Genomic DNA, 27,824 nt, shown 5'->3' with positions numbered 1-27,824 from the left:
GGGTCTCCGGAGCATGGGGGAGGCCATTTTCGCCTCCCGCAGGCTCAAGAGAAGCCTTGGGAGGCCAGAAAATGGGCCCGTTTTGGCACTTCCGATATTTCCGGAAGGCCCATTTTTCGGCCTCCTGAGGCTGCAGAGGCTTCCCTCGAGCCTCCAGGAGGGTGAAAACGGCCTCAAACGGGCCGAAAATCAGCTGGGAGCCATGCACATGCACAGTGCAGGTTAGTTTGGCTGGGGCTCGCGTGCCCTAGGTTTGCCATCACGGTCCTAGGATCATTTTTTTCACACTTACGACCATTGAAGCATCCCCCCCCCGTGCTCACGCGATTCCAAATTCAGACCCTTCGCCTCTTAACACGTACAGGATGTCCTTGACTTACAATAGTTCATTTAGCGACCATTCAAAGTTACAACAGCACGGCAAAAAGTGGGTTACATCACCCCGTTGCAGCAATCCCCAGGGTCATTTGATCAACAGTGGCAACTGACTCATATTTATGACGGTTCCTGACCTCAAGGGGGAATTCTCCCTTTTGCGACCTTCCGGCGAGCAACGTCCACGGGGAAGCCAGATTCACTTAAGAACGGCATTCCTTGCTTCACTTCTGCAGTGATTCTCTTAACAGACACAGCAAGAAAGGTTGCAACATGGGGCAAACTTCACTTAAGAACTGTCTCGCTTAACAACGGAAATGTTGGGCTCTATTGTGGTCGTATGTCAGGGACTACCTCTTATTTATGACAGTTGCAGTCCCCTGGGGTGACATGATCCTTTTTTTATGACCTTCTGAGCAGCAAAGTCCACGGGGGCAGCCAGATTCACTTAACAACCGTGTGACAAACTTGCAGTGATTCTGTCATGCCCCTGGTAGAGACGAACTCTGAGGGAGAGGAGGAACAGCCGACAGGGAGTGGAGGTGTGGCTCTGGAGGTTGTGGAGGAGGCTGGGGAAGGGCAGAGGCCGGCTGGGCAGTCAGAGGAGGACCCAGGCCCATCCCCTCTCCATCCTAGGGCACGCAGGGAGGATAAGGGAGAAACTTCAGTGGCATGGTCTATGGGGGAGGAAAGGGCCCTGATCCCCTTCATGGGCTGCAGCTGTGACAACTGAATAAGAGGACGGACATGCGTACGGGCAAGTGCTGGAAACAAAGCATGGAAATATCTCTAGTTTATGGTTCCTCTCTGAGTTTGGCATCCTTCCCAGTGTGTGTTATCTGTGGACGTCCTCCAGTTCTTTATCTTGTCTGGTTTGTGTTGCTTTTTTCCTCCTTGTAACTGTTTGTGTGGGAGTTTTTTTGTCTTCCGTCAAAGATATTCGGAGCTTGGAAGCAAACTGAAGGAATAAAATGGGGCTTCACTTGTTTTCTGTGACTCTGTCTCGTATCCCACCCTGGGTCATCGCAGATTCACTTAACAACTGGGCCAAGAACGGTCGTAAAATGGGGCAAAATCTGACTTAGCAACTGTCTTGCTTGGCAGTGGAAATTTGGCACTCTTTTGTGGGTTGTAAGTCGAGGACTAGCTGTAGATCCAGACCTCCAAGATCCTTGGGCAGTCTAGAGCAGAGAACTTTGGATTTGATCTTTTTCACCCGCAAGATCTTCTTACCAACTTTTTTGCTTTCTAGATCATTGTGGAAGAAGCGAGAAAAATATGGAGCAAGATGAAAACGCTGGGCCCAACCCAGGAGATGGCGCACCGAATGACGCACGACGGTAAGTGGGAATATGTGAGGGGAGGTTGGGGGCATTTAGCTCTGCTGAAGAAACAGGAAGAAAAAAATAAGAATAAAGGGGCGATTTTCTTCATGGAGGGAAATTCTAGTCCTGCCTTAGGCATAAAGCCGGCTGGGTGACCTTGGACCAATCACCAGGAGTCAGTGAGTTCTAGTCCCGCCCTAAGAATGAAAGGCGACTAGGTGAATTTGGGCCAATCACCGGAAACAGTGAGCACTAGTCTAGGAGACGGTGAGTTCTAGTCCTGCCTTAGGCATGAAAGCTAGCTGGATGACTTTGGGCCAATCACCAGGAGTCAGTGAGTCCTAGTCCCGCCTTAAAGCATGAAAGCCAATTAGGTGACTTTGGGCCAATCACCAGGAGTCAGTGAGTCCTAGTCCCGCCTTAAAGCATGAAAGCCAACTGGGTGACTTTGGGCCAATCACCAGGAGTCAGTGAGTCCTAGTCCCGCCTTAAGGCATGAAAGCCAACTGGGTGACTTTGGGCCAATCACCAGGAGTCAGTGAGTCCTAGTCCCGCCTTAAGGCATGAAAGCCAACTGGGTGACTTTGGGCCAATCACCAGGTTCAGTGAGTCCTAGTCCCGCCTTAAAGCATGAAAGCCAACTGGGTAACTTTGGGCCAATCACCAGGAGTCAGTGAGTCCTAGTCCCGCCGTAAAGCATGAAAGCCAACTAGGTGACTTTGGGCCAATCACCAGGAGTCAGTGAGTCCTAGTCCCGCCTTAAGGTATGAAAACCAACTGGGTGACTTTGGGCCAATCACCAGGTTCAGTGAGTCCTAGTCCCGCCTTAAAGCATGAAAGCCAACTGGGTGACTTTGGGCCAATCACCAGGAGTCAGTGAGTCCTAGTCCCGCCTTAAAGCATGAAAGCCAACTGGGTGACTTTGGGCCAATCACCAGGAGTCAGTGAGTCCTAGTCCCGCCTTAAGGCATGAAAGCCAACTGGGTGACTTTGGGCCAATCACCAGGTTCAGTGAGTCCTAGTCCCGCCTTAAAGCATGAAAGCCAACTGGGTAACTTTGGGCCAATCACCAGGAGTCAGTGAGTCCTAGTCCCGCCTTAAAGCATGAAAGCCAACTGGGTGACTTTGGGCCAATCACCAGGTTCAGTGAGTCCTAGTCCCGCCTTAAAGCATGAAAGCCAACTGGGTAACTTTGGGCCAATCACCAGGAGTCAGTGAGTCCTAGTCCCGCCTTAAGGCATGAAAGCCAACTGGGTGACTTTGGGCCAATCACCAGGTTCAGTGAGTCCTAGTCCCGCCGTAAAGCATGAAAGCCAACTAGGTGACTTTGGGCCAATCACCAGGAGTCAGTGAGTCCTAGTCCCGCCTTAAAGCATGAAAGCCAACTGGGTGACTTTGGGCCAATCACCAGGTTCAGTGAGTCCTAGTCCCGCCTTAAAGCATGAAAGCCAACTGGGTGACTTTGGGCCAATCACCAGGAGTCAGTGAGTCCTAGTCCCGCCTTAAAGCATGAAAGCCAACTGGGTGACTTTGGGCCAATCACCAGGTTCAGTGAGTCCTAGTCCCGCCTTAAAGCATGAAAGCCAACTGGGTAACTTTGGGCCAATCACCAGGAGTCAGTGAGTCCTAGTCCCGCCTTAAGGCATGAAAGCCAACTGGGTGACTTTGGGCCAATCACCAGGTTCAGTGAGTCCTAGTCCCGCCGTAAAGCATGAAAGCCAACTAGGTGACTTTGGGCCAATCACCAGGAGTCAGTGAGTCCTAGTCCCGCCTTAAAGCATGAAAGCCAACTGGGTGACTTTGGGCCAATCACCAGGAGTCAGTGAGTCCTAGGCCCGCCTTAAAGCATGAAAGCCAACTGGGTGACTTTGGGCCAATCACCAGGAGTCAGTGAGTCCTAGTCCCGCCTTAAAGCATGAAAGCCAACTGGGTGACTTTGGGCCAATCACCAGGAGTCAATGAGTCCTAGTCCCGCCTTAAAGCATGAAAGCCAACTGGGTGACTTTGGGCCAATCACCAGGAGTCAGTGAGTCCTAGTCCCGCCTTAAAGCATGAAAGCCAACTGGGTGACTTTGGGCCAATCACCAGGAGTCAGTGAGTCCTAGTCCCGCCTTAAAGCATGAAAGCCAACTGGGTGACTTTGGGCCAATCACCAGGAGTCAGTGAGTCCTAGTCCCGCCTTAAAGCATGAAAGCCAACTAGGTGACTTTGGGCCAATCACCCAAAGTGAGTTGGAAGCAGTGAGTTCTAGACAAGGAGACAGTGAGTTCTAGACCTGCCTTAAAGCATGTAGGCAAGCTGGTGACTTTGGGCCACTCACCAGGAGACGGTGAGTTCTAGTTCCACCTTAGGCATGAAAGCCAGTTGAGTGAATTTGAGCCAATCACCAGGAAACCGTGAGCTCTAGTCTAGGAGACCGTGAGTTCTAGTCCCACCTTAAGCATGAAAGCCGCCTGGGTAACTTTGGGCAAGTCACTAGAAGACAGTGAGTTCTAGGCCCGCCTTAAGAATGAAGAACTCACCAACTAGGTGAGTTTGGGCCAATCACCAGGAGACAAGGAGTTCGAGTCTAGGAGACGGTAATTATAACGGATGCTTCCTTTTTGAAATAACCGTGGGCTGTGATTCTGCAGGGGCCCAAGAACCCAAAATCATGCAATGTTGGGGGTTTTTTTTGTACAGTGATATTGATTTTAAGCACCGGTCTTGTGCCTTTTAGGTTACTTGAAACTTTGGCAACTCCAGAAACCTTCTCTTTCCAAGTATGATGCCATCTTGGTGGATGAGGCCCAAGATTGCACCCCCGGTGAGTGACGTGTGGTGTCATGTCCCTGTAGGAGCCTGAATCCGAGGAGGAAAACGAGCAGCCGACAGGGAGTGGGAATGTGGCTCTCCCTTGTTCTGCCTCTCCCCTGCTCTGCCCAGCCGGACTCCACAGCCAATGGAGCCACACTCCCTGTCAGCTGTTTGCCTTCCTCCTTGGATTCAGACTCCGACAGGGGCATGATAGTCGGATGGCCCTGGCTCTACCTCTGTGTCCAACGCTGAGCATCCACCAGAACCTTCTCCAGGCTCCAGAACTGGCCCAGGTTCTCCTCCAACCTCCTCGTTGTCTGAGTTTGCCACCACTTCTACTGGCAGCTGGCGGGCCACAGCCCATTGATGGTAAAGATTAAAAGGTTAAAATCCCCGGCTCGTTAAAGATTAAAATCCAGCAAAGCAAAGAGGTTTAAAAACATGTCCGCCAAATGTTGGAGATGCAATCAGATACCAGGCTCATACTACCATATGTGATGGACATGCCCGAAGTCCCCCCCACCCCCCAAAATTGGATGAAAATATACACATGGTTAGAGGAAATGATAAAGCGACACATAAATTTAAAGCCAGAAATGTTTTTGTTATAGGTATATTATTAGAAAAATATGACAAAGGGAACATATGCTTAATGCTTTATGTTTTGACAGAAGCGAGAACTGTATCTCCACAACACTGGAAAAATGAGGAAACTCCCACAGATGAAAATATAACTAAAAAAAAATAGATTGTGCGGAAATGGATAGGTTAACATTAAAGGTAAAGGATAAGGAAGATACAGAATATTTTTCAACGTGGGATTTTTTTAAATCAATGGTTAGATAATAGAGGTAGAAATTAGAAGTTGGAAGGATACTACTACCTACAAGTAAATAATATTATTGTCACTATTATTATGTATAAGTAAATTGACCCAGACAATATACTGTTTACTAGGCACTTATGTATGTTAAAGAAAAATGTATAAATAATCTCTCTCTGTCTCAGTCTCTCTCTCTGTCTCTTTGTCTCTCTCTCTGTTTCTCTCTCTGTGTCTTTCTCTCTCTCTCTCTGTCTCTCTGTCTCTCTCTCTGTCTCTCTCTCTCTTTGTCTCTCTCTCTCTCTCTCTCTCTGTCTTTCTCTCTCTCTGTCTCTCTCTCTGTCTCTGTCTCTCTCTCTCTCTCTCTTTTGTCTCTCTCTCTCTCTCTCTCTCTCTGTCTTTCTCTGTCTCTCTGTCTCTCTGTCTCTCTCTTTGTCTGTCTCTCTGTCTCTCTCTCTCTCTCTCTCTCTCTGTTTCTTTGTCTCTCTCTCTCTCTGTTTGACTCTCTCCATATCAAGCTTCTAAAGCTCTTTTTTTTTCTTTCGTTCTCTAGCGGTTATGGATATTGTCCTCTCACAAACATGCGGAGTGATCTTGGTAGGAGATCCACACCAACAGATTTACACCTTCCGGGGTGCTGTCAACTCACTTCTGAATGTGCCCCACAGCCGCATCTTCTACCTGACCCAGGTAAGCCGAGGCAGGACGGCAGGCTAGCTGAGATGTTTGGCCGGGATTTGTGGGTTAGCTGTAGATTGAAGAGCCAGGAGATTCAGTTCTTTGCGATTCAGGGATCTCGTTGTGATCTTCTCTGGTTCCAATTGAAAGCAATCTCTAATTCCATTTGGAGAAGATCCACAATTCAATCCAGAAGATCCAGTTCCTAGAAATTCATGGATCTCATTGTGGGCCCTCTCTAGTTCTAATCCCACCTCAGGCCTGAAAGCTGACTGGGTGACTTTGAGCCAATCACCAGGAGATGGTGAGTTCTAGTTCCCCCTGAGACATGAAAGCCGGCTAGGTGTTGAGCCAATCACCAGGTGAGTTCTAGTCCTGCCTTAGGCACGAAAGCCGGCTGGGTGATTTTGGACCAATCACCAGGAGACTGGGAGTTCTAGTCCTGCCTTAGGCACAAAAGCTGGCTGGGTGACTTTAAGCCAATCACCAGGAGACGGTGAGTTCTAGTTGTGCCTTAGACATGAAAGCTGGCTGGGTGTTAAGCCAATCACCAGGTGAGTTCTAGTCTTGCCTTAAGCATGAAAGCAGGCTGGGTGACTTTGGGCCAATCACTAGGAGACTGGGAGTTCTAGTCCCGCCTTAGACATGAAAGCTGGCTGGGTGTTAAGCCAATCACCAGGTGAGTTCTAGTCTTGCCTTAAGCATGAAAGCAGGCTGGGTGACTTTGGGCCAATCACCAGGAGATGGTGAGTTCTAATCCCGCCTTAGACATGAAAGCTGGCTGGGTGTTAAGCCAATCACCAGGTGAGTTCTAGTCTTGCCTTAAGCATGAAAGCAGGCTGGGTGACTTTGGGCCAATCACTAGGAGACTGGGAGTTCTAGTCCCGCCTTAGACATGAAAGCTGGCTGGGTGTTAAGCCAATCACCAGGTGAGTTCTAGTCTTGCCTTAAGCATGAAAGCAGGCTGGGTGATTTTGGGCCAATCATCAGGAGACTGGGAGTTCTAGTCCTGCCTTAGGCACAAAAGCTGGCTGGGTGACTTTAAGCCAATCACCAGGAGACGGTGAGTTCTAGTCGTGCCTTAAGCATGAAAGCAGGCTGGGTGACTTTGGGCCAATCACTAGGAGACGGAGTTCTAGTCCCGCCTTAGACATGAAAGCTGGCTGGGTGTTAAGCCAATCACCAGGTGAGTTCTAGTCCCGCCTTAGACATGAAAGCAGGCTGGGTGACTTTGGGCCAATCACCAGGAGACGGTGAGTTCTAGTCTTGCCTTAAGCATGAAAGCAGGCTGGGTGACTTTGGGCCAATCACCAGGAGACGGGGAGTTCTAGTTCTGCCTTAGGAGTGAAAAACCAGCCATCGCTTAGAGGGATAAAATGGCCAGCAAATAGCACTTCTATTCTGGGATCCGGTTCTCACCTCACTGGAGGATCCTTTTCTCCTTTTCCTCTTCTGCAGAGTTTTCGCTTTGGCTCCGAAATAGCTTACGTTGGCGCGACCCTTCTGGATGTTTGCAAGAAAGTCCGGAACAAAACCCTGGTGGGAAACAACCAGGAAAGTGAGTGTTTTAAGTTTGCCTCTTTTGTCGTTCCAGGTAAGTCTCCAGGTAAGAGGGACTCACACGATGCTCTGTTTTCGACAGGTGATGTCAGCGGAGTCGGCGTGGAAGGCAAAGTGGCTCGCTTATCCCGGAACAACCAAACCGTCTTTGAGGATGCTGTGAATGTTACAGGTGGAGACTCACCTGCTAAGATACACCTGCTGGGGGTGAGTGTGAGAAGGCCCAGGAAAGAGTAGGGGTTGATTCCTCCCTCCCTCTTTTTCTCCCTCCCTTCTTCCCCTCTTCCTTCCTTCCTTCCTTCCTCCCTTCCATCTCTCTCCTTCCTCCCTTCCTTTTCACCTTTTCGTTCCTCCTTCTTCTTCCCCCTTTCTCCTTTTCCTTCTTTCCTTCTTCCCTCCCTCCTTCCTTTCATTTCACTTTTTTCTTTCCTAATTCTTCCTCCCTTTTTCTTTCCTCCTTTTTCCTCCCTTCTTTCCTTCCTCCCTCCTTCCTTCCACTTCTTTTTCCCTTCCTTCTTTTTCCCTTCTTCCTTCCTCCTTTCATCCTTTTTCCTTCCTCTTTCTTTCTCCTCCCTCCCCTCCCTCCTCCCCTTTTCCTTCTTTCCTTCCTTCTTTCCTCCTTCCCTCCTTCCTTCCATTTCACAATTTTTCCTTCCTTCTTCCCTCCCTCCCTCTTTTCTTCCATTTCACCTTTTTACCTTCCTCCTCCTTTCTCCTTCCTTTTTCCTTCCTCCCTTTTTCCTTCTTTCCATCCTGCCTCCCTCTTTCCTTTCCTTTCACCTTTTTCCTTCCTTCCTTCCTCTCTCCCTCCCTTTTCCCTTCTTTCCTTCCTTCCTTCCTCCCTCCCCTCCTTTTTTCCTTTTTCCTTCTCTCCTTCCTCCCTCCTTCCTTTCATTTCACTTTTTTCCCTTGCTAATTCTTTCTTCTTTCTTCCTCCCTTTTACCTTCCTTCCTTCTTTCCTCCTTCTACTTTTTTCTTTCTTTCCCTCCGCCTTTTTCCTTCTTTCTTTCCTCCCTCCCTCTCTCCCTCCTTCCTTTCATTTCACTTTTTTCCCTTGCTAATTCTTTCTCCTCCCTTCCCTCCCTCCCTCTCCCTCCCTCCCACCTCTTCTCTGTGACAGCCCTTTAAATACTGGAAGGCTGCCATGCTGGTCAGCATGTTGCACAAACAGTCAATTCTGCAGATCCACCTTAGTATTTGAAGCATGTTAAAGAGCCCCAAAATACAGACAGGTAATTATGACTGGGTATCAGATTACAACTCCCATCTCACAGGGCTCTACATGATATTGTTCTTGTTGTCTTTTTTTTTCTTCTTCTCATTAGGGTCTTAAAGCTTTTGGACTGGAGAAGATTCATGATCTCTGGAAGCTCCTTCATCCCGAACGTGAGTTCTCTCAACTGGCATTTTTGTATTCGTGCAAGTGGTGTAAAGGTCGCCCTCGACATACGACCGTAAAGCAGCCTGGCCACTACGGTCATAGGTAGCGAGAGTCTGAAATGGCTCAGTCATTTACAGCCCCCTCCAGTGCTTAACAACGGTGACAAGAAGGGTCATAAAACGGGGCAAAACTCGCTTAACAAACGCCTCGCTTCACAACAGCGATCTTGGTTGGTAAGTTGAGGACGACCTGTATAGAAACTCAAGAAGGCCTTAGGGAAGAATTCCTACCCCGGCTGGGTGTAAAATACGAGCTCTGTTTATACCACTTGAGGGTCCAGTTGCTGGCGGCACTGAATCTTCCCCATTCTCTGATCCTCTGAGAGCTGCAGGCAAGAAAACTTCATTTTAATGTATGACGATTAGTGTACATTCAAGGTGGCAATAAAGTTATTGTTGTATTCTATTCCGTTCCTTATTCTGTTCTATTCATTTCTATTATCTTCTTATTTTCTTCTACTCTATTCTCTTCTACTTTATTCTTGTTCCATTCCATGCTATTCTATTTCCATTCCCTATTCTATTCTTATTCCATTCTACTCTACTCTTATTCTATTCTATTCTATTCTGTATTATATTATATTCTATATTCTATTCATTTCTATTCTATTCTTATTGTATTTTATTGTATATTGTATTTTACTCTATTCTACTCTATTCCATTCCATTCATTTCTATTCTATTCATTTCTATTCTTTCCATTCCCTATTCCACTCCCTATTCTATTCTGTTCTGTGCTGTTCTGTTCTATTGTATTCTATTCCATTCCATTCATTTCCATTTCTATTTATTTATATTCTTTCCACTCCCTATTCCACTCCCTATTCTATTCTGTTCTGTGCTGTTCTGTTCTATTGTATTCTATTCCATTCCATTCCATTCATTTCCATTTCTATTTATTTATATTCTTTCCACTCCCTATTCCACTCCCTATTCTATTCTGTTCTGTGCTGTTCTGTTCTATTGTATTCTATTCCATTCCATTCATTTCCATTTCTATTTATTTATATTCTTTCCACTCCCTATTCTATTCTGTTCTGTGCTGTGCTGTTCTGTTCTATTCTATACACTCGATTCTATTCATATTCACATTCATATTCACATTCATATTCTATTCTACTCTATTCTGTTCCATTCCCTATTCCATTCCATTCATTTCTATTCTTTCTATTCCCTATTCCATTCCCTCTTCTATTCTTATTCTACTCTACTCTACACTATTCTTATTCCATTCCATTCATTTCTATTCTTCCCATTCCCTATTCCATTCCCTCTTCTATTCTTATTCTACTCTATTCTTTTCTATACATTCTATTCTATTCATTTCTGATTCTGTTCTATATTTATTCTGCATTCTATTCTATTTCTATTCTATTCTACATTCTATTCTATTTTACTCTATTCTATCATGAAGCACAAGGAAGTTGTTTATAATTTATAAACTGTTAGTGTTTGGGGATTAACCCCTAGCAGAGTATTGCAGCCGTAGTCAAGCCAGGCAGCCAAAGGAGAGCGGAAGGGCCCCAGAGTATACACACACTGAAAACAAACACTGTTTGTAGTTTAAATAGTTTTTAATCCAGTTAGAGTTTAAGCATTGTCATTCAGTCCATTAAGTCATTCACAGTATTTCCATCCAGTAAGACTCACTAGTATAGTCCAAGTTAAGAGTCCTTGCAATATCTTTATCAGCCGATAAAGATATCTTCTCCTCCTCCGGTGCCTCTCTCCAGAGGAACAAACGCTGGATATTCAGCAAGAAGTTCAAACAGTAGAACAGTAGAATTACGCAGTAAATCAGCAAACAGTAGCAGACAAGAACAGTTCAGTCACAGGCACTCACAATTAGTCGCAGTAAGACAGTTAGTCGCAGCAGCAGTTACAGTAAGCTTTCCAGCTTCTAATGCTTCCTTATATTGTAACTTCTAACCGCACCCTTAATCGACTAATTGCCTGCAGCATTGTGCTTAAAGTGATAAGCACTTAAACCATGATATCTAAGTTTTATATATTTATTCACCCAAACCATATTTGGTATCAATGTTATACCTAACATACTCCCCTTTTGGGTGAAATAAATATATAATACCTTTACAATCTAACCCCAAATTTTTCACAACTCTCCTGGTGCTTACTGGCACCTTGGGCTTTAGTAAAATTATCAGCTAAATTGTCCTCCGACATACAGTACTCTAGCTGAATCATCTTACTTCTTACAGATTGTCTCACGTTTAGGTATCTTAGATCTGTATGCTTGCTCCTTGTTTTTACTCCAATATTTGTGGCCATTTGAATTGCTGCCTGATTATCTTCATGTATAATTATAGGATAATCCACAGTTATACCTATATCAATTAACATTTGTTTATACATTATTAATTCTGTACATAACAGTGATAAACAGGAGAATTCTGCCTCCATAGTAGACAAACTTATATGCTGTTGTCTTATTGACTTCCAGCCTATTAATGTCTTACCCAGCATTATGGCTGTTCCTGAAGTCGACTTTCTAGTGTCTCTTTCTGATGCAAAGCTAGCATCTGCATAAGCACTCAGAATTAAATCACCCTTTGGTTCTAAATACAATGAATAATTCATTGTCTTTTTAAGATATCTTAATATCCTCTTAGCTGCATTCCAGTGTCTTTCACATGGTGCAGAATTGAATCTAGCCAACTGATTCACGCAGTACGAAATATCTGGTCTAGACCAATTACTAATATAACTCAAACTACCAATTAAAGATTGATAAATCACCTTATCAAACTCCGGGCTTTGTTCATCAGTGTTGCTAAACTCCTGACTCATTGGAGTCTTAGCTGGCTTACAAAGCTCCATCTTGTAATCTTTTAGCAATTTGCTTATCTTATCTTCCTGAGATATCTTAAAACCTTTCCGTGTTTTATTTATATTCAAACCGAGATACTTCTTTATCTCCCTAATTGCTTGATCTTTATTCTCTTTCCTATATAAACACATATTTTATTTAAAATGACAATGGCAATGACAAATGAAAAGTAGGAAAAATTAAGGAATGATAGTAAAATAAGAAAAAAATAAGACACATCTTGATATTATTTTCCTCCAAGGAGATTGTGATAATTTTCAGCAATTTGATCTTCATAAGAGATCTGTTTCATAGTCCAACAGGGATTTGAATCAATCCTATTTGGATGGATTAGATTTATATTCTCACATTCCTCCAGCAGCTCAAAACTACTTGCTTAACAAAATTTCTTTGCTTAGGGACTGGAACCTTAGCTATTATTTGCCACAACATCCTAAATATTTCAAAGCAGACAGAAGGAAGTATTGGCGACTCAGCCTTCTTCTTTCCTAGCCTCTATAATAAAGTGAGATACTATGAATTCCAGAAGTTGTCCTTGGACCATAAATCTTGTCCCGTGGGAAATTATGAGGTTTCATTGTCCACTTCATAGAAGGTACATGGGAGGAAAAAGCATAATTACTTTCTCTCTGCATAGATGTAAATACAGGACAGGAAGAAACTTTGATCAATGGGGATTGAAATGAAGCTGTATATTTAAAAAAAAGTACTTAAAAGATATTATTCTGAAATGAATGTGTGCATGCCTCCTATCCTTTGTTGATATTGAGTTCACTTTCCCTCTTTGCTTTAAAATCTGTTAAGTCCTGGCCTCAGCTATGTATTTACTGCAGAATACATATCCTGAACATTTTGGTAACATTTCTCAATTTTCCCTAAAATAAATAAATTCAGACGCTATTTTAACAGAAATTAGTATTTACGGAAAATGAGGCATACTTTGATCTAGCTGTGGTTTTTACTAGTTCGTTTTTTTTTTTTTTTTTTTTTTTTTAAAACAAGTTTTATTAAAAGTTTCAACAACAAACAAATCATTACATATTAAATCTTTCCCTGTCTTTCTACAATAATTTCCCCAGTATTCTCATAAAACACAAACAAACACAAACAAACATAAAAAAATCTTTTAGTAAAGTACCTTGGCCCCAGTTACCTCTCTTTGCATGGGCTAAAATAATAGCACATATCACTCTTCACATTTCTATCTTATTTAATCCATCTTAATTAAATCATTAAATTTGTATCTTTTGCCCATTCATTTATCTCTCTATCTCTTCTTATAATAAAAAAAATTTCTCCTGAAATCACTAATCAGAGTATGATGCCTTTCTATCCTCCCCTAAGTTAGTAAAATTAACATTCAGCATAACAAATACCCAATTTGGTTCTGCTTGGTACATTCTATCCACCAAAAATGTTTAAATACATTGTATCCTCCTTTCCTTCGATATTTTATTACATTTTAAAAATCAATCATTATTAAAAACTTCAACATTTTAATTTCTTATTAAATCTTAAACCATTCTAATTTACTATTTCAAATATAAATGTTACAATACCATCTTCTGTACCTTAGCAGAATCTTTCTTACAGAAAATTATATTTCATCCTTTGTCTCTAAAAAAATCCTCTTCTCCCATCCAATTTTAAAGCTTTGAGGCTTTTCTCCGCCTTTCCCCTTTCTTTCTTCCCCCACCAAATCTTCCTACCCCCTTCTTCTTCTAACCTCTACCTTGCTGGGATCCCTTCTCTGTTGTGTTCCCTTTTTCTCTTGTTTGTTATCATTATATTTACTTTGAATCATATTTTTCTCTTTCTCAAATGTTTTTTTAGATCTTAAGTCCTTCATTTTCCTTGCTCTCTTCCTTCCTTCTTCCTTAGATAAGTTTTGGGATTCAATGAAGATGGCGTCTTCGTCTCTTCCTTGTTGTTCTTCTTCCGTTTCCATCTGTTCCATTGTCTGTTGGTAATTGACCAGCGCCATTTCTAGAAATAGAAAAGCTTTTTCCATGCCATCTTTGCAGGTTGCTTTTGTTTGCTCATATTCATCCCTCAGGTCTTCAAAAAGGAAAGCCATTATAAATAAATCTTTTCTTTTCTTTATTCCTCTTTCTTCTTACACCAACCAAATATTCCGAGAGAAAGGCAAAACAATCCCAAAATCCACAATCCTCAATAAATCCAAGCAAGCCAAAATTCCCCCTTCCTCTTCCAGGGTGGTATCAAACAAATAAAAAAAAAAAGAATCCAAGTCTATATTTTAAAGCCTTATTAAGATTGTATTTCTGTCCTCAAGTCTTCAAGGCATCTCCTCCAACAAGATCCAAATTTATATATTTTCTTTATCCTCTCCCTTCCGGCTTAATTCCGTCGGGAGGGAGAGTAACTTTCCTTCAGCACCTCAAAATAGCCGCTTTTTTTTCTCTTGTGGAAGAAATCATCAGAAAACCATCTTTTCCAGGAATTAAATTAGATAAATCTCAAAGCCCTGGGTCGACCAAGAAGAACTTTTACTTTCAATAACTTTCTTCTTCCTCCTGCACATACTTGCCCGGCTGTCAACTTCTTTGTGGCGGCCATTACGGACCGCCGCTGCACCGTCCTGGTAACAGGGGGTTCTGCCGGCCAGGGAGGGGGTCTGCAACACCCCAAACCCTTCCTCCGGATCCCCTTACCTTCAGCTACCCCTGCAGGGCAGCCTTGCTCCGCACCCGTCCGGGTCGGAGCCCCAAAACGGCTAGCGCGGCAGGGATCGCGCAGCTTCGCGAATCCCTACCGCTCGCGAAGCCGACAAACCGGAAACCACTCCTTTATTCTCTTTCCTAATGATGCTATTATTTTATTTGCTTCATCATTAGTTTCAGTTATCAATGCAATGTCATCTGTGAATAGTAATAATAATGATACTTTCCCATTTGTCTCTCTCTTAAACAGACATGGATCGGCTAAACCAGCTTTAAATCCTATATTGTCTAGTTCCTTTACAATATACTGGTTCCATTCATAGCCTGATTGTTTTAGACCATAGAGGCTTTTCTTTAACAACCAACAATCATTATTATTCTTATTTTCACTTTTAATACCAACAGGTTTTTTCATATAAATAGTATGCTTTAATGGGCGTGCAAGTAAGCAGTTTCCACATCTAAATGGTTAACTATATAGTTTTTACTAGCTGCCCACACTAAAGCTGCCCTCAAGGTTGCTGCCTTAAGACTAGGTGCAAACACCTCATCATAGTCATTAGCATTCTGCCTAAAACCTTGGGCTACTAACCTTGCCTTATGGATTAAATTACCATCTTTATCTATTTTTACCTTAAATATCCATTTGCAGCCAATGGATTTCTTTCCTACAGGTAATTTGGCATTTTCATACACCTTCATATCTCTTAATGAATTCAGTTCCTTATTCATTGCTGCATACCATCTTTCTTTTTCCTTAGTAGGATACTTTTTAATTTCTTCAACAGAATTAGGAACTTGATTAATCTGGCATACTGTGTTAGCCTGGTACCTATCAGGCGGTCTAGATACACGTGTAGTTCTTCTGGGAATTACAGGGCTTACAGGAGGACTTTGTTGAACTACTACCTGTTCATCTTCCTCATCCTGTTCAGCTATTGAATCTGTTTCTTCCTTTATGGGCACTATTTCATCCTGTATTTGTCTCTTTACTTTATTTTTAAAGTTACAGGGATAACTAATGGGATTTCTATAGGATTCAATAATTACATCTTTATTGGCATCCTGTTCTAATTTCTCCCATCCTTCATGTTCTAGAAATTGGGCACTAGCACTACATAACACTTTAGATGTGCCTTTCTCCCAAAATCTATATGCCCTATGGTTTGCCTGATAACCAACGAAGAAAAATCTTTTAGCTCTATGTTCCCCTTTTTTTCTGAGTTGTTTAGGGATATGCACCCATGCTGGTGCACCAAATGTGTGCAGGTAACTTAGGTCAGGTTTCCTGCCATGCCACCTGGTGAATGGTATTTCACCTGTTGTTGTATTAACAACGTTGTTCAATATGTTATTAGCACACATTGTAGCCTCCCCCACAAAGAATCAGGTAACCCAGAATCATTTAACATTGTTCTAACCATTGCTTGTAGTGTTTGGCCTCTTCTTTCAATAAAAGCGTTATGTTCTGGCCTGTATGGAGCAGACTTCTTATGCTCTATTCCAGCTACCTTAAGTCTGTTCTGGAATTTGTTATTAATAAATTCCGTGCCATTATCTGTCACCAGGGTTATCAGTTGCCTTTTTAGACTTTCTTTCAGCAAACTTAAGCCAATTGAAAAAATGTTGATATGTTTCAGTTTTGCTTTTCATTAAATAGCAAAACCCATATCTAGAATAATGGTCCATAATGCTCAGTATATATCTAGCACCCCCATACTGGGTTTCTTTGGACCTATTATGTCTGCAAATACTACTTCTAAAGGTTCTTTTGTTTTGAAACCATTTAGCCTATTTGCAGGCAATACCTTGCTCTTATCTTCACAGCAAACATTACAACGCAAATATTTATCACAAGGTTTTAACCTTATTCCTTCAGATAACTCAACTGTACGTTTTAGCATTTTAAAATTTACATGCCCCAAACGCCTATGCAATAAATGGATACATTCATTATGAGGTTTTATATTATTAAATACAGTATGAGCCTCCCCTTTCTTACTATTATCTAATACATATAATGTTCCATTTAAAGCTGCAGTTACCCTTTTGTTATCTTTTCAATTATGCAATTATTATCCTTAAAAGTAATTACATAACCTAATTTATCTAATACCCTTACTGAAAGCAAATTAAACTTTAGTTGCGGTACATACAACATTTTTATATCCTGGTTTATGCACGGACAATGTGCAAAACCTTGACCTTTTGCTTTAAGATTCCAACCGTTGGCAAGAGATATATGTTGAGAGCTTTTAGACATTTTTATAAATTTTGTCTTATCTCTTGTGATGCAGTGGGATGCGCCACTGTCAACCACCCATAGATCATTCTTCACATCAGATTTGTTAAACGTGGCTAGTTCAAATGCTTTCTTTGGCTTTTTTTACATTCTGGCTTTTTCTCTTTTGCAGAACCTTGCCAGATGTCCTCTGCCTCCACAATTAAAACACTTTTTAATTGTGTATGCCGTCGAAGATAAATTCTCTTCTTCCGGGTGCTTTATTTTGCTAATCTGGTTTCTTTCAAGCTTTGAAGATAATTTCTCTTCTTTCTTATCTTCTCTCAGCTCGTCACGCTCACACCTTCTTCTGGCTTCTTCTAGTAGCCTGCCTGTAATCTCGGTTAATGAGAGGCTTTCTTTTGGCAATACCTCTAACGAAGTCACATAGTCATCATAGCTTTGATCTAATGAAGATAATATTATGTAGACTTGTTGCAGTTCATTAAATATAAGCTCTTTTTCTTGCAATTCTTGAAAAATGCTTTCATACAGTTTAAATGAACTAACATATCTCCATTCCTCTGAAGATGCGTTCGAAAAAGCTTCCGTGTAAGATTTATATGTGCTCCCACACTGTCCCGAACATAAATCTTCCTGAGGTTCTCCCAGCAGTTTGCAGCATTTTCTTCTCCACGAATATGGACAAGCTGCTGATCACAGAGAGTCAGTCCTATGATGCATAAAGCCTGCTCATTCTTTAGTTTAAAGTCTTGTAACTTTTCTTTATCATCATCATCAGCAGGATCCCAGCTACTCACATCTGGTGGGTTTTCTATAATGTCCCACAATCCTTCTCTGCGTAGAAGTAAACTACATTTCATTGACCATGAAACATAGTTTGTTCCATCCAGCCTGGATATCATGGACAGTTGTGACAAATTTACTTGTGCCATTGCTCTTCAGATATTTTGACTATTTTAAACTAATTAAAACAGTTTGTTTTTTACAGTAATGTGCAACTCACACCAACTCTCTCTGCTATATCCTTAGTTAGTTAGACTATGCTGCTGGGCCCATAACCAATGTTAGTGTTTGGGGATTAACCCCTAGCAGAGTATTGCAGCAGTAGTCAAGCCAGGCAGCCAAAGGAGAGCGGAAGGGCCCCAGAGTATACACACACTGAAAACAAACACTGTTTGTAGTTTAAATAGTTTTTAATCCAGTTAGAGTTTAAGCATTGTCATTCAGTCCATTAAGTCATTCACAGTATTTCCATCCAGTAAGACTCACTAGTATAGTCCAAGTTAAGAGTCCTTGCAATATCTTTATCAGCCGATAAAGATATCTTCTCCTCCTCCGGTGCCTCTCTCCAGAGGAACAAACGCTGGATATTCAGCAAGAAGTTCAAACAGTAGAACAGTAGAATTACGCAGTAAATCAGCAAACAGTAGCAGACAAGAACAGTTCAGTCACAGGCACTCACAATTAGTCGCAGTAAGACAGTTAGTCGCAGCAGCAGTTACAGTAAGCTTTCCAGCTTCTAATGCTTCCTTATATTGTAACTTCTAACCGCACCCTTAATCGACTAATTGCCTGCAGCATTGTGCTTAAAGTGATAAGCACTTAAACCATGATATCTAAGTTTTATATATTTATTCACCCAAACCATATTTGGTATCAATGTTATACCTAACATAAACAACTTTATAATTTCGTCTGGTCGTTAGACTCTCTCCAAGAGTTGGTGAGGCCACTTGGAGGTTGGAAGGAGGTCAGATAGGAGCCTCCAAGTGGTCCCAACATATCTCTAAAAAGGATGCAAATGACCAGCCGTCTGCAAGGAGTATAAATCCTTCCATTCCTTCACCATCTAGTCTGAGCTGAAGAAGCTTCTTGGAGGAGAAGCGAAACATCTTCAAAGAAAAAACAGAAAGTCCAGTTGCCTCTTGAAAAAAAAATAAACCCTCTTATTTGATCTTCCTAGTGAAACTCGAGATAAAGGATTTCTTCATCAAGAGGTGGGCTGAGAAGGGCTTGGCCAGCATCAGGGACTATGCTGAAAAAGCAGAAGACAAACAACTGGAAGTAAAAATTGGAATTGTGGAGAAATATCGGGAACGTATTCCGGAGCTGCTGGAGAGAATATCCCAGTGCCATGTCTTGGATCCAAAAGATGCAGGTAAATGTCATGTGCGAACAACCAGATCCACATGAATAGAATTCAAACTAGCTACTTTATTTATTTTATTTATTTGTTTATTTTGTCAAGCATGTATTAGATAACAGATATAAGTATAAACATGATTGTGAGTACATGAAATGGATACTAATAGAAAGGGAACATTAGGACAGGGACGGTAGGCACGATGGTGCACTTATGCACGCCCCCTACAGACCTCTTAGGAAAGGGGTGAGGTCAATAGTAGACAGTCTAAGGCTAAAGTTTTTGGAGTTTGGGGATGAAACCACAGAGTCAGGTAGAGTATTCCAGGCATTGACCACTCTGTTGCTGAAGTCGTATTTCCTGCAATTGAGTTTGGTGCAGTTTACCTTGAGTTTGTATCTATTGTGTGCTTTTGCGTTGTTGCAGTTGAAGCTGAAGTAGTCATTGACTGGTAGGAGATTGTAGCAGATAATTTTATGTACTACACTTAGGTCGAACCGGACGCACATAGTTCTAGGCTGTCTGAGCCTAAAATTTCAAGTCTGGAGGCATAGGGTATTCTGTTGCGAGCAGAGGAGTGGAGGATTCTTCTCATGAAATATCTCTGACTCTGTCATGCCCTAGTTGGAGTCTGATTCTGAGGGAGAGATTAAGCAGCTGAGTGGGTGTGTGGCTCCAGTGGCTGTGGAAGAAACAGGGGAAGGGCACAGTCCGGCTGAGCATTCAGAAGAAGGCCCAGGGCCACCCCCTCTTCATCCTAGGGCATGCAGGGAGGAACAGAGAAGGGAGCAACGTGGCTTACGGGAGAGAAAGCGGCCCTGTTCCCTTTCATTAGTTGCAGCTGGGAGAACATGGTATAAGTGGAGCGCTTGCACACAGCTCTTTGCTGGAAGCAAAGTGTGCATTATCTGTGTTGAGGCTAATCTGGTCTTTGGCGTCCTCTCGACTGGGTGCTGCGTTATCTTTTGGAAGTCTGTAATTTATCATCCTGTCCTGCCATGTTAATTACTTCAGCATGGTTTGTGTTGGTTTCTTTTATTTCTAATTATCTTTACTTTGGGTTTGGACTGCATTTACTCCCTTCATAGACCGTTTTTTGGGAGAGTTTGATCTTCAGCCGAGGATAACTGGACACTGGGGGCCAAGTTGGAGGCATTAAAGGGAATTTTTTCTACTTTTGTGACTTCGTTATTTTTGTGGGTCATCACAATAAGGATGTTAAGATAACGGATTAGGAGTATAAAGAATTGTTGATACAGATATATATACTATGTAAATATGTATTATTTGTCATCTGAAACAGCTCTCTATGACAATTAGGTGGGTCAGGATGATTGCAGCATGTTCACTGTTTTTAAATGTTTTCTTTTTGTTTAATAAAACTTTATTTATTAAAAAATATTTTTTAAAAAAGTTACAACGGCACTTGGAAAAAAAATGGCACTTAGGACCGTGGTTCACACTTAACGACCGTTGTAGCAGCCACACAGTCACATGATCGCAATTCAGATGCTTGGCCACTGGGATCACGGGATTCCCTTTTGCCACCTTCTGACAAAGCCAAGTGACCTCCTTGTTTCTCCTCTGTGTATTTTAGATTACATCCTAGGGACTGTGCACAAGGCCAAAGGGCTGGAATTTGACACCGTCCAAGTTGCGGGCGACTTTGTGAGCATCCCATTTACATGGCCCTACCTTGGAAGGTTGCCGCGGAGTCTACCTGGTGGGTATAATTCCCTTCCTTCCTTCCTTCCTTCCTTCCTTCCTTCCTTCCTTCCTTCCTTCCTTCCTTCCTTCCTTCCTTCCTTCCTTCCTTCCTTCCTTCCTTCCTTCCTCACTCATTCCCCTCCTTCTATTATCTCTATCATGTTCCTTCCTCCCTTCTTTCCTTCCTCCCCTCTTTCTATTTCATGTTCCTTCCTTCCTTCTTCTCCTCCATCTCAATCATCTTCCTTCCTCCCCTCCATCTATCTCTATCTCCTTCCTTCCTTCTTTCCTCCCTCCCTCCCTCTCTTCCTTCTTCCCTTCTTCTTCCTCCCTCCCCTTCCTTCCTTCCTTTTCTTTCCCCCTTTCTTTCACCTTCTTCTAACTTTCCTTCCATCTATCTATCCATTCTCCTCCTTCCCTCCCTCCCTCCCTCTCCTTTTTAGGGAAGCCCTGATAGCAATTTCTAATCAACAGTGGAACACTTCCTTCCTTCCTTCCTTCCTTCCTTCCTTCCTTCCTTCCTTCCTTCCTTCCTTCCTTCCTTCCTTCCTTCCTTCCTTCTTTCCTTCGTTTTCACTCTCCCTCCCTCCATTTTCCTTTCCCTTTCCCCTTCCTTCTTTCCTTCCATCCTTCCATCCACCCATCCATTCTTCCCTCCCTCCTTTTTTGGGAAAGCCCTGATAGCAACATCCAATCAGCAATGGAACACCTCCCTTTCCTGGCAGCTGGGATGGGGCACCACTCAATGCTCAAGAGTTGAGGCGTGTGTTTGGAGCAGATCTGTTCAAAGAACTCCCATTAAACTCCATTTTTTCCCTCCTTCCCTCTCGCCTTAAGCTGTCCCAGAGGCCATTCCGGAAGATGAGTGGAATTTGCTGTACGTCGCTGTCACTCGAGCCAAGAAGCGTCTTGTCATGTCCAGATTTCTTGCCGATATCCTAAAAGTCACTAAGGTGAATTCAAGCCCTTCACAATGCAGGCGGTCCTCGACTTACGACCACTCATTTAGCAAAGTTACAATGGTGCTGAAAAAAAAAAACCGTGACTTATGCCCTGTTTTCCACATTAAGCAAACTGTTCCGGCATCCCCGTGGTCACACGATCCAAATTCAGACGCTTGGCAACTGACTCATAACAGATAACAGATCATCAGAATTGGGAGGGATCTTGTAGGCCCGTGATGGCGAACCTATGGCACAAGTGCCACAGGTGGCACACAGAGCCATTTGTGCGGGCACGCGAACCCCAGCCAAATTTTCCTGCACTGCGCATACGCGCACCTCCTGGCTGATTTTCGGCCCCTTTGAGGCCTTTTTCGGCCTCCCTGAGGCTCAAGGGAAGCCTCTGGTGGTTCGGGAGGCCGAAAAACGGGTCTTCTGGAAATACCGGAAGTGCCCATTTTCAGCCTCTGGAGTCCGGGGAGGCCGTTTTCCCCTTCCCAGGGGTTTGAGGGAAGCCTCTCCCGTCTTTGGAGGCCGAAAAACGGGCCCGTTTCGGCACTTCCGGTATACTGCCAAAACAGGCCCATTTTTCGGCCTCCCGAGGCTGCAGAGGCTTCCCTCGAGCCTCCGGATGGGTGAAAAAGGCCTCAAACGGACCGAAAAATCAGCTGGGAGGTGCGCGCATGCCCATTGCAAGTAAGGGGGTGGGGCGGGGATGTTATGGCGCGAGGCGGGGGCGGGGCTCATTAGGCACGTGCTTTCGGCCCACCACAACAAAAAGGTTCGCCGTCAACTGTTGTAGGTCATCTAGTCCAACCCCCCCACCCCCGTCCAAGCAGGAGACCCTACACCATTTCTGACAAATGGCAGCCCAGCCTCCAGCGATGAATCTCATCTTTATGACTGAGTCACAGGATGTGACCTTCTGGCTGGCCAACTCAACAGGGAAGCCAGGTTCACTGAACAACTGTGTTCCTAGCTTGAAGATTCACTTAACGACCGTGTCAAGGGAGGGGGGGGGTCAAACGGAGACAAAAACTCAATGTCTCGCTTAAGCGACCGAAAATTTGGGACTCTGAATTGCGGCCGTAAGTTGAGGACTGCCTGTGTTCCAGTGCTCAGGAAGGAGCCTCTCTTGTTTCCTAGCTGGCTAAACATTTCTGTGTTTTGTTTTTGTTTTTGTCCTCCCCTCCCTCCCGCAAGGAATACTACGTACGCTTTGAATTAACTGAGGAAGTTTGCAAGAATATGTCGCTTTGGTGTTCAGAACAGCTCTGCTGCAACTCCATCCCAGCGGATTCTGTGCTCATCCCAAAAAGGATAAATTTTGTTTACGTACGTATCTTGGTTTAGTAAGCAACTGGCTCAGTAACACAGAGTCATCTAGACAGATAGAATAGAATTCTTTATTGGCCAAGTGTGACTAGACACACGAGGCATTTGTCTTGGTGCAAATACTCTCAGTCTATACAAAAGAAAAGAGACATTTGTCAAGAGTCAAGCATCATCAGATACAACACTTAATAATGATAGTCATAGGATACAATAAGCAATCAAATCATACTAGGTGTCAGGATTCCGTTACCCCCATTAGAATAGAATAGAAAAACAAAGAATAGAATAGAAAATAAAAAGAATAGGCTAGAAAATAGAAAGAATAGAATAGAAAATAGAAAGAATAGACTAGAATAGAAAATAGAAGGAATTAGAATAGAAAATAGAATAAAATAGAATGCAGAATATAATAGAATAGAATAGAAATAAAACTAGAATAGAATAGAAAAGAAATAAAACTAGAGTAAAATAGCAATGCAATGGAATAGAATAGAAATAAAACTTAGAATAGAATAGAAATAAAACATAGAATAGAATTAGAATTAGAATTAGAATAGAATAGAATAGAATAGAATAGAATAGAATAGAATAGAATTCTTTATTGGCCAAGTGGACACACAAGGAATTTGTCTTTGGTGCAAATGTTCTCAGTATACATAAAAGAAAAGATCCATCAGGTACAACACTAAATGATAGTCATAGGGAACAATAAGCAATCAAATCATACCAGGTGTCAGGATTCCAGCAGTTACCCCAATTAGAATAGAATGGAAAATAGAATTAGAATAGAAAATAGAATAAAATAGAACGCAGAATAGAATAGAATAGAAATAAAACTAGAATAGAATAGAAAAAAGAAATAAAACTAGAGTAGAGTAGAATAGATTAGGAATAGAATAGAATATTGAGAATAGAATAGGAAATAGGAATAGAATAGAATAGAATAGAATAGAATAGAATAGAATAGAATAGAATAGAATAGAATAAAAACTAGAGTAGAATTGAATAGAATAGAAATCTTTTATTGGTCAAGTGTGATTGGACACACAAGGAATTTGTCTTGGTGCAAAAGCTCTCAGTGTACATAAAGGAAAGATACATTTGTCAGAGTCAAGAATAGACAACAGAATAGAATAGAATAGAATAGAATAGAATAGAATAGAATAGAATAGAATAGAATAGAATAGAATAGAATTCTTTATTGGCCAAGTGTGATTGGACACACAAGGAATTTGTCTTGGTGCAAAAGCTCTCAGTGTATATAAAAGAAAAGATACATTTGTCAAGAGTCAAGAATCATCAGGTACAACACTTAATAATAGTCATAGGGTGCAATAAGAATAGAATAGAATAGAATAGAATAGAATAGAATAGAATAGAATAGAATAGAATAGAATAGAATAGAATAGAATTCTTCATTGGCTAAGTATGACATAATTCCTTGGACACCCAAGGAATTTGTCTTTGGTGCAAATGCTCTCAGTGTGCATAAAAGAAAAGATACACCCATCAAGAGTCAAGAATCATCAGGTACAACACTTAATAATAGTCATAGGGAACAATAAGCAATCAAATCATACTAGGTGTCAGGCAGTTTCCCCCATTGAAATCATGAGTCTCGAGCCAAACTTCCAAAACTTCAAAAGGATTTATTGGGAGTTAACATGCCGGCACTGCCTGGGGGACTCTGAGACACCTCATTCATTGTCACCCTTGACCCTGGTTTCCCCCCTCACCCCCTGGGTGTATCATAATTCATATCCTCCAATGGGACACATCCATAGCCCAGAGTCATCAATCAGGCTCTCCAGTTAGAATTTTGCCCGGCATAAATTCCAGTCACCTAATTACTATCTTTGAAAACATTTATGGAATGCATTTTAAATTTCCAAGCTGCCGCATTTGTCTTCCAAACCCCTTCCCCCCCACCCTTTCTATAAAACGACCATATATATATTTTATGAGTGTCTGACACTAGGAAACAGTCAATATCAATCGTTAGGATACAAGCAACAAGGCTGCAGTCACACAGTCATAAGTGGGAGGAGGTGAAAGAAAGATGGTGTCAGGCTGAGCTCCATTCAAAATCCAAGAAAGAAATACTTAGACTCTTTTAGTTAGAGCAAAGATATCTTTTACTGGAAATGAAGTGGTAGCTACAATAGAATTCTGAATCTGAGAAATTAGGCGCGTAAATCGCATATACAAAGTGATGGAAATGATCCCACCCCCAATAGTTCAAATGATTCTTCCAATTAAAAGTTGTGAATATGATCATGTGGACATCTTCAGGTGGTGATGAGGCCTCTGTCCGTTGACCTTGGCATACTTTGATAAAAGTTTGCAGCTGCACAGAGAAAAAAAAGCTAAGCAAGAAATAGAAACCTAAGCAAGAATGCGCTCTCCCCCTCAGTTTATACAATGCCAGTTTGTACCACCTCCAGCTCGCTTCCCATACTTAATCCCCCTCCTCCCCCGTTACTTATGGCAGCTGAAAGATGCGAAGCAAAGGTAGATCTTGAAGGCTGACAGATGGGAGGATTAATAGTAATAGTAATGCAGACTTAGTAAATAGTTTGACAATGTTGAGGGAATTATATATACAATATGCAATAATCTAGTAAGGCCCACACCTGGAATCCTGCATCCAGTTTGGGTCAGCCGGTTACAACAAAAATGTGGAGACTTTGGAAAAAGTGCAAAGAAGAGCAACTAAGATGGTTAAAAGCCTGGAGACTAAAACATACGAAGAACAGTTGCAGGAATTGGGTTTGGGCAGTTGTGGAGAAAAGAAGGACCAAGGGTGACAAGATAGCAGTATTCCAGTATTGGAGGGGCTGCCCCAAAAGAAGGGGTTTCTTTCTCCCCTTCTCAACTTCCTTATGTTCATGGTTGTTCTGGGATAAAAATGTTGGCTGAAACTTATGGAGAGGAACAGTTTCTTCAACCCTGGACCTCGTGTTCTTCCTCCACCTCCTCTTCCTCCCACTCTGCAAACCCCATTTCCTTCTAGCAGGGATGATGTTACCTACTGTGGGTGGTGCAACATCTGCAAGAAAACTGCCAAGTTCAGAGACCACCAAGGACCCCATAGTTGTTCTCCTCCTCCTCCTCCTCCTCCTCCTCCTCCTCCTCCCTCCTCCTCCTCCTCCTCCTCCTCCTCCTCCTCCTCCTCCTCCTCCTCCTCCCTCCTCCTCCTCCTCCTCCATAACTCCATTCCCTTCTAACACTGATGAATGTTACCCAGTTGGATCCTCTGCAAGAAAATGCCAAGCTCAGAGACCACCAGGACCCCATAGTTCTCCTCCTCCTCCTCCTCCTCCCTCCTCCTCCTCCTCCTCCTCCTCCCCCTCCTCCTCCTCCATAACTCCATTCCCTTCTAACACTGATGAATGTTACCCAGTTGGGTCATGAAACATCTGCAAGAAAATCGCCAAGCTCAGAGACCACCAAGGACCCCATAGTTCTCCTCCTCCTCCTCCTCCTCCTCCTCCTCCTCCTCCTCCTCCTCCTCCTCCTCCTCCCCCCCTCCTCCTCCTCCTCCATAACTCCATTCCCTTCTAACACTAATGAATGTTACCCAGTTGGGTCATGAAACATCTGCAAGAAAATTGCCAAGCTCAGAGACCACCAAGGACCCCATAGTTCTCCTCCTCCTCCTCCTCCTCCTCCTCCTCCTCCCTCCATAAACTCCATTCCCTTCTAGCACTGATGAATGTTACCCAGTTGGGTCATGAAACATCTGCAAGAAAATCGCCAAGGTCAGAGACCACCAAGGACCCCATAGTTCTCCTCCTCCTCACTTTCTCCTCCTCCACTTCAGCAACCCCTTCCTTCTGGCACTGATGATGTTACCTGTTTGGGTCATGAATCATCTGCAAGAAAACCACCAAGCTCGAAGAGCACCGAGCACCTCACAGTTCAACCCTATAGAAGATTTTCTTCTATAGCTACTCCAGAGTCAGGACGGTGCTGTTTAGAGCCACGTCCCACAAACACTGGTGGGTAGAGATCATCGTCATCTTCCTAACCTCACTGTTTTCTGTTTTGTTCCCCCTCCCTCAACTTCTTTCTGGCAGGCCGACGGCACCAAAACCCCCGAGGGATTACTTTGCCATTCTTGCGCAGCGTGGACTCTTGGACCCATTGCACGGCTCATAGGATCTCCCACGACGGGGCAGGACGCTGCCTGTCCCCCGGAAAACATTGAGGTTCCATCCGTGGCTCGCATCCTCCTCGAAAGCCTTTTGAGTTCTTAAGGAAGGAAGGAAGAAAAGAAAGAAAGAGAAAGAAAAGAAAGAAAGAAAGAAAGAAAAAGAAAGGAAGGAAGTAGAAAAGAAAGATTGCACTGGATGTTTTTTAAGAAAAAGCAAAGCAAAGCAAAGAATTGTAAAAAAAAGAGGACTCAATAAGTCCACGACCATGAGAGCACCAGATTTTTGTTGCCAAGCGAGACGGGTGTTACGTGAATTTGGACCCCTTTTTATGACCCTTCTCCTGAGTGTAAAGTGAATCAGCGCTGTTGTTCAGTGAGGAACTTTGCTTGTCGGAAGGTCGCCAAAGAGGATCACTGACCGTGGGACACATTCGCGACCGTCATAAATATGAGCCAGTTGCCAAGCATCGGAATTCTGATCACATGACCAGAGGGGCTGCTGTAACTGTGCGATGTGAAAAACAATCGTCCTCCCTTTTTTTCCCCAGTGCCGTTGTAACTTTGAACGGTCACTGAATCATCCTCATAATCCCTTGCATCGGGGTGGAGTCTGGGCAACTGAATGGAGCTCAGTGTTTGAATGGCCAGATGCCCTTCCTGTCACCAGTACAGAGTTTTGTTCGGCAGATCTCTTCTCATCGTGCCCAGAGAGAAAAATATCTGCCTCTACCTAGGATCGAACTCACAGCCTCCTGACTGTGAGGCCAGAG

At 43.0% G+C, this 27,824-nt stretch overlaps 1 protein-coding gene across 3 annotated transcripts in view; it reads left to right on the top strand.

Annotated features, from left to right (window-relative positions):
- The window catches only part of LOC113429319 (F-box DNA helicase 1), a 55,886-nt gene extending 28,702 nt beyond the window's left edge, over nt 1-27,184 (top strand). For 2 of the 3 annotated variants that reach the window (XM_087968925.1, XM_087968926.1), the window contains 11 exons: nt 1,628-1,715; nt 4,420-4,506; nt 5,870-6,006; nt 7,453-7,552; nt 7,637-7,761; nt 8,881-8,941; nt 18,736-18,930; nt 20,513-20,638; nt 21,460-21,575; nt 22,767-22,898; nt 26,978-27,184. In XM_087968925.1, the coding sequence (XP_087825051.1) occupies nt 1,628-1,715; nt 4,420-4,506; nt 5,870-6,006; nt 7,453-7,552; nt 7,637-7,761; nt 8,881-8,941; nt 18,736-18,930; nt 20,513-20,638; nt 21,460-21,575; nt 22,767-22,898; nt 26,978-27,157 (1,347 nt within the window). In that variant the 3' untranslated portion in view covers nt 27,158-27,184. The remainder of the gene's footprint in view (nt 1-1,627; nt 1,716-4,419; nt 4,507-5,869; nt 6,007-7,452; nt 7,553-7,636; nt 7,762-8,880; nt 8,942-18,735; nt 18,931-20,512; nt 20,639-21,459; nt 21,576-22,766; nt 22,899-26,977) is intronic. The other variant, XR_015750180.1, reaches the window with a different exon arrangement.
- Nucleotides 27,185-27,824: the final 640 nt, after the last annotated feature.

This window comes from Notechis scutatus, chromosome 6 (genome assembly GCF_049901735.1).
Source record: "Notechis scutatus isolate UNSWTSFEM ecotype Mainland chromosome 6, rNotScu1.2, whole genome shotgun sequence".
NCBI lineage: Eukaryota > Metazoa > Chordata > Lepidosauria > Squamata > Elapidae > Notechis > Notechis scutatus.
Note: the sequence above shows the minus strand (reverse complement) of the source record. Positions and strands in the feature narration are given on the sequence as shown.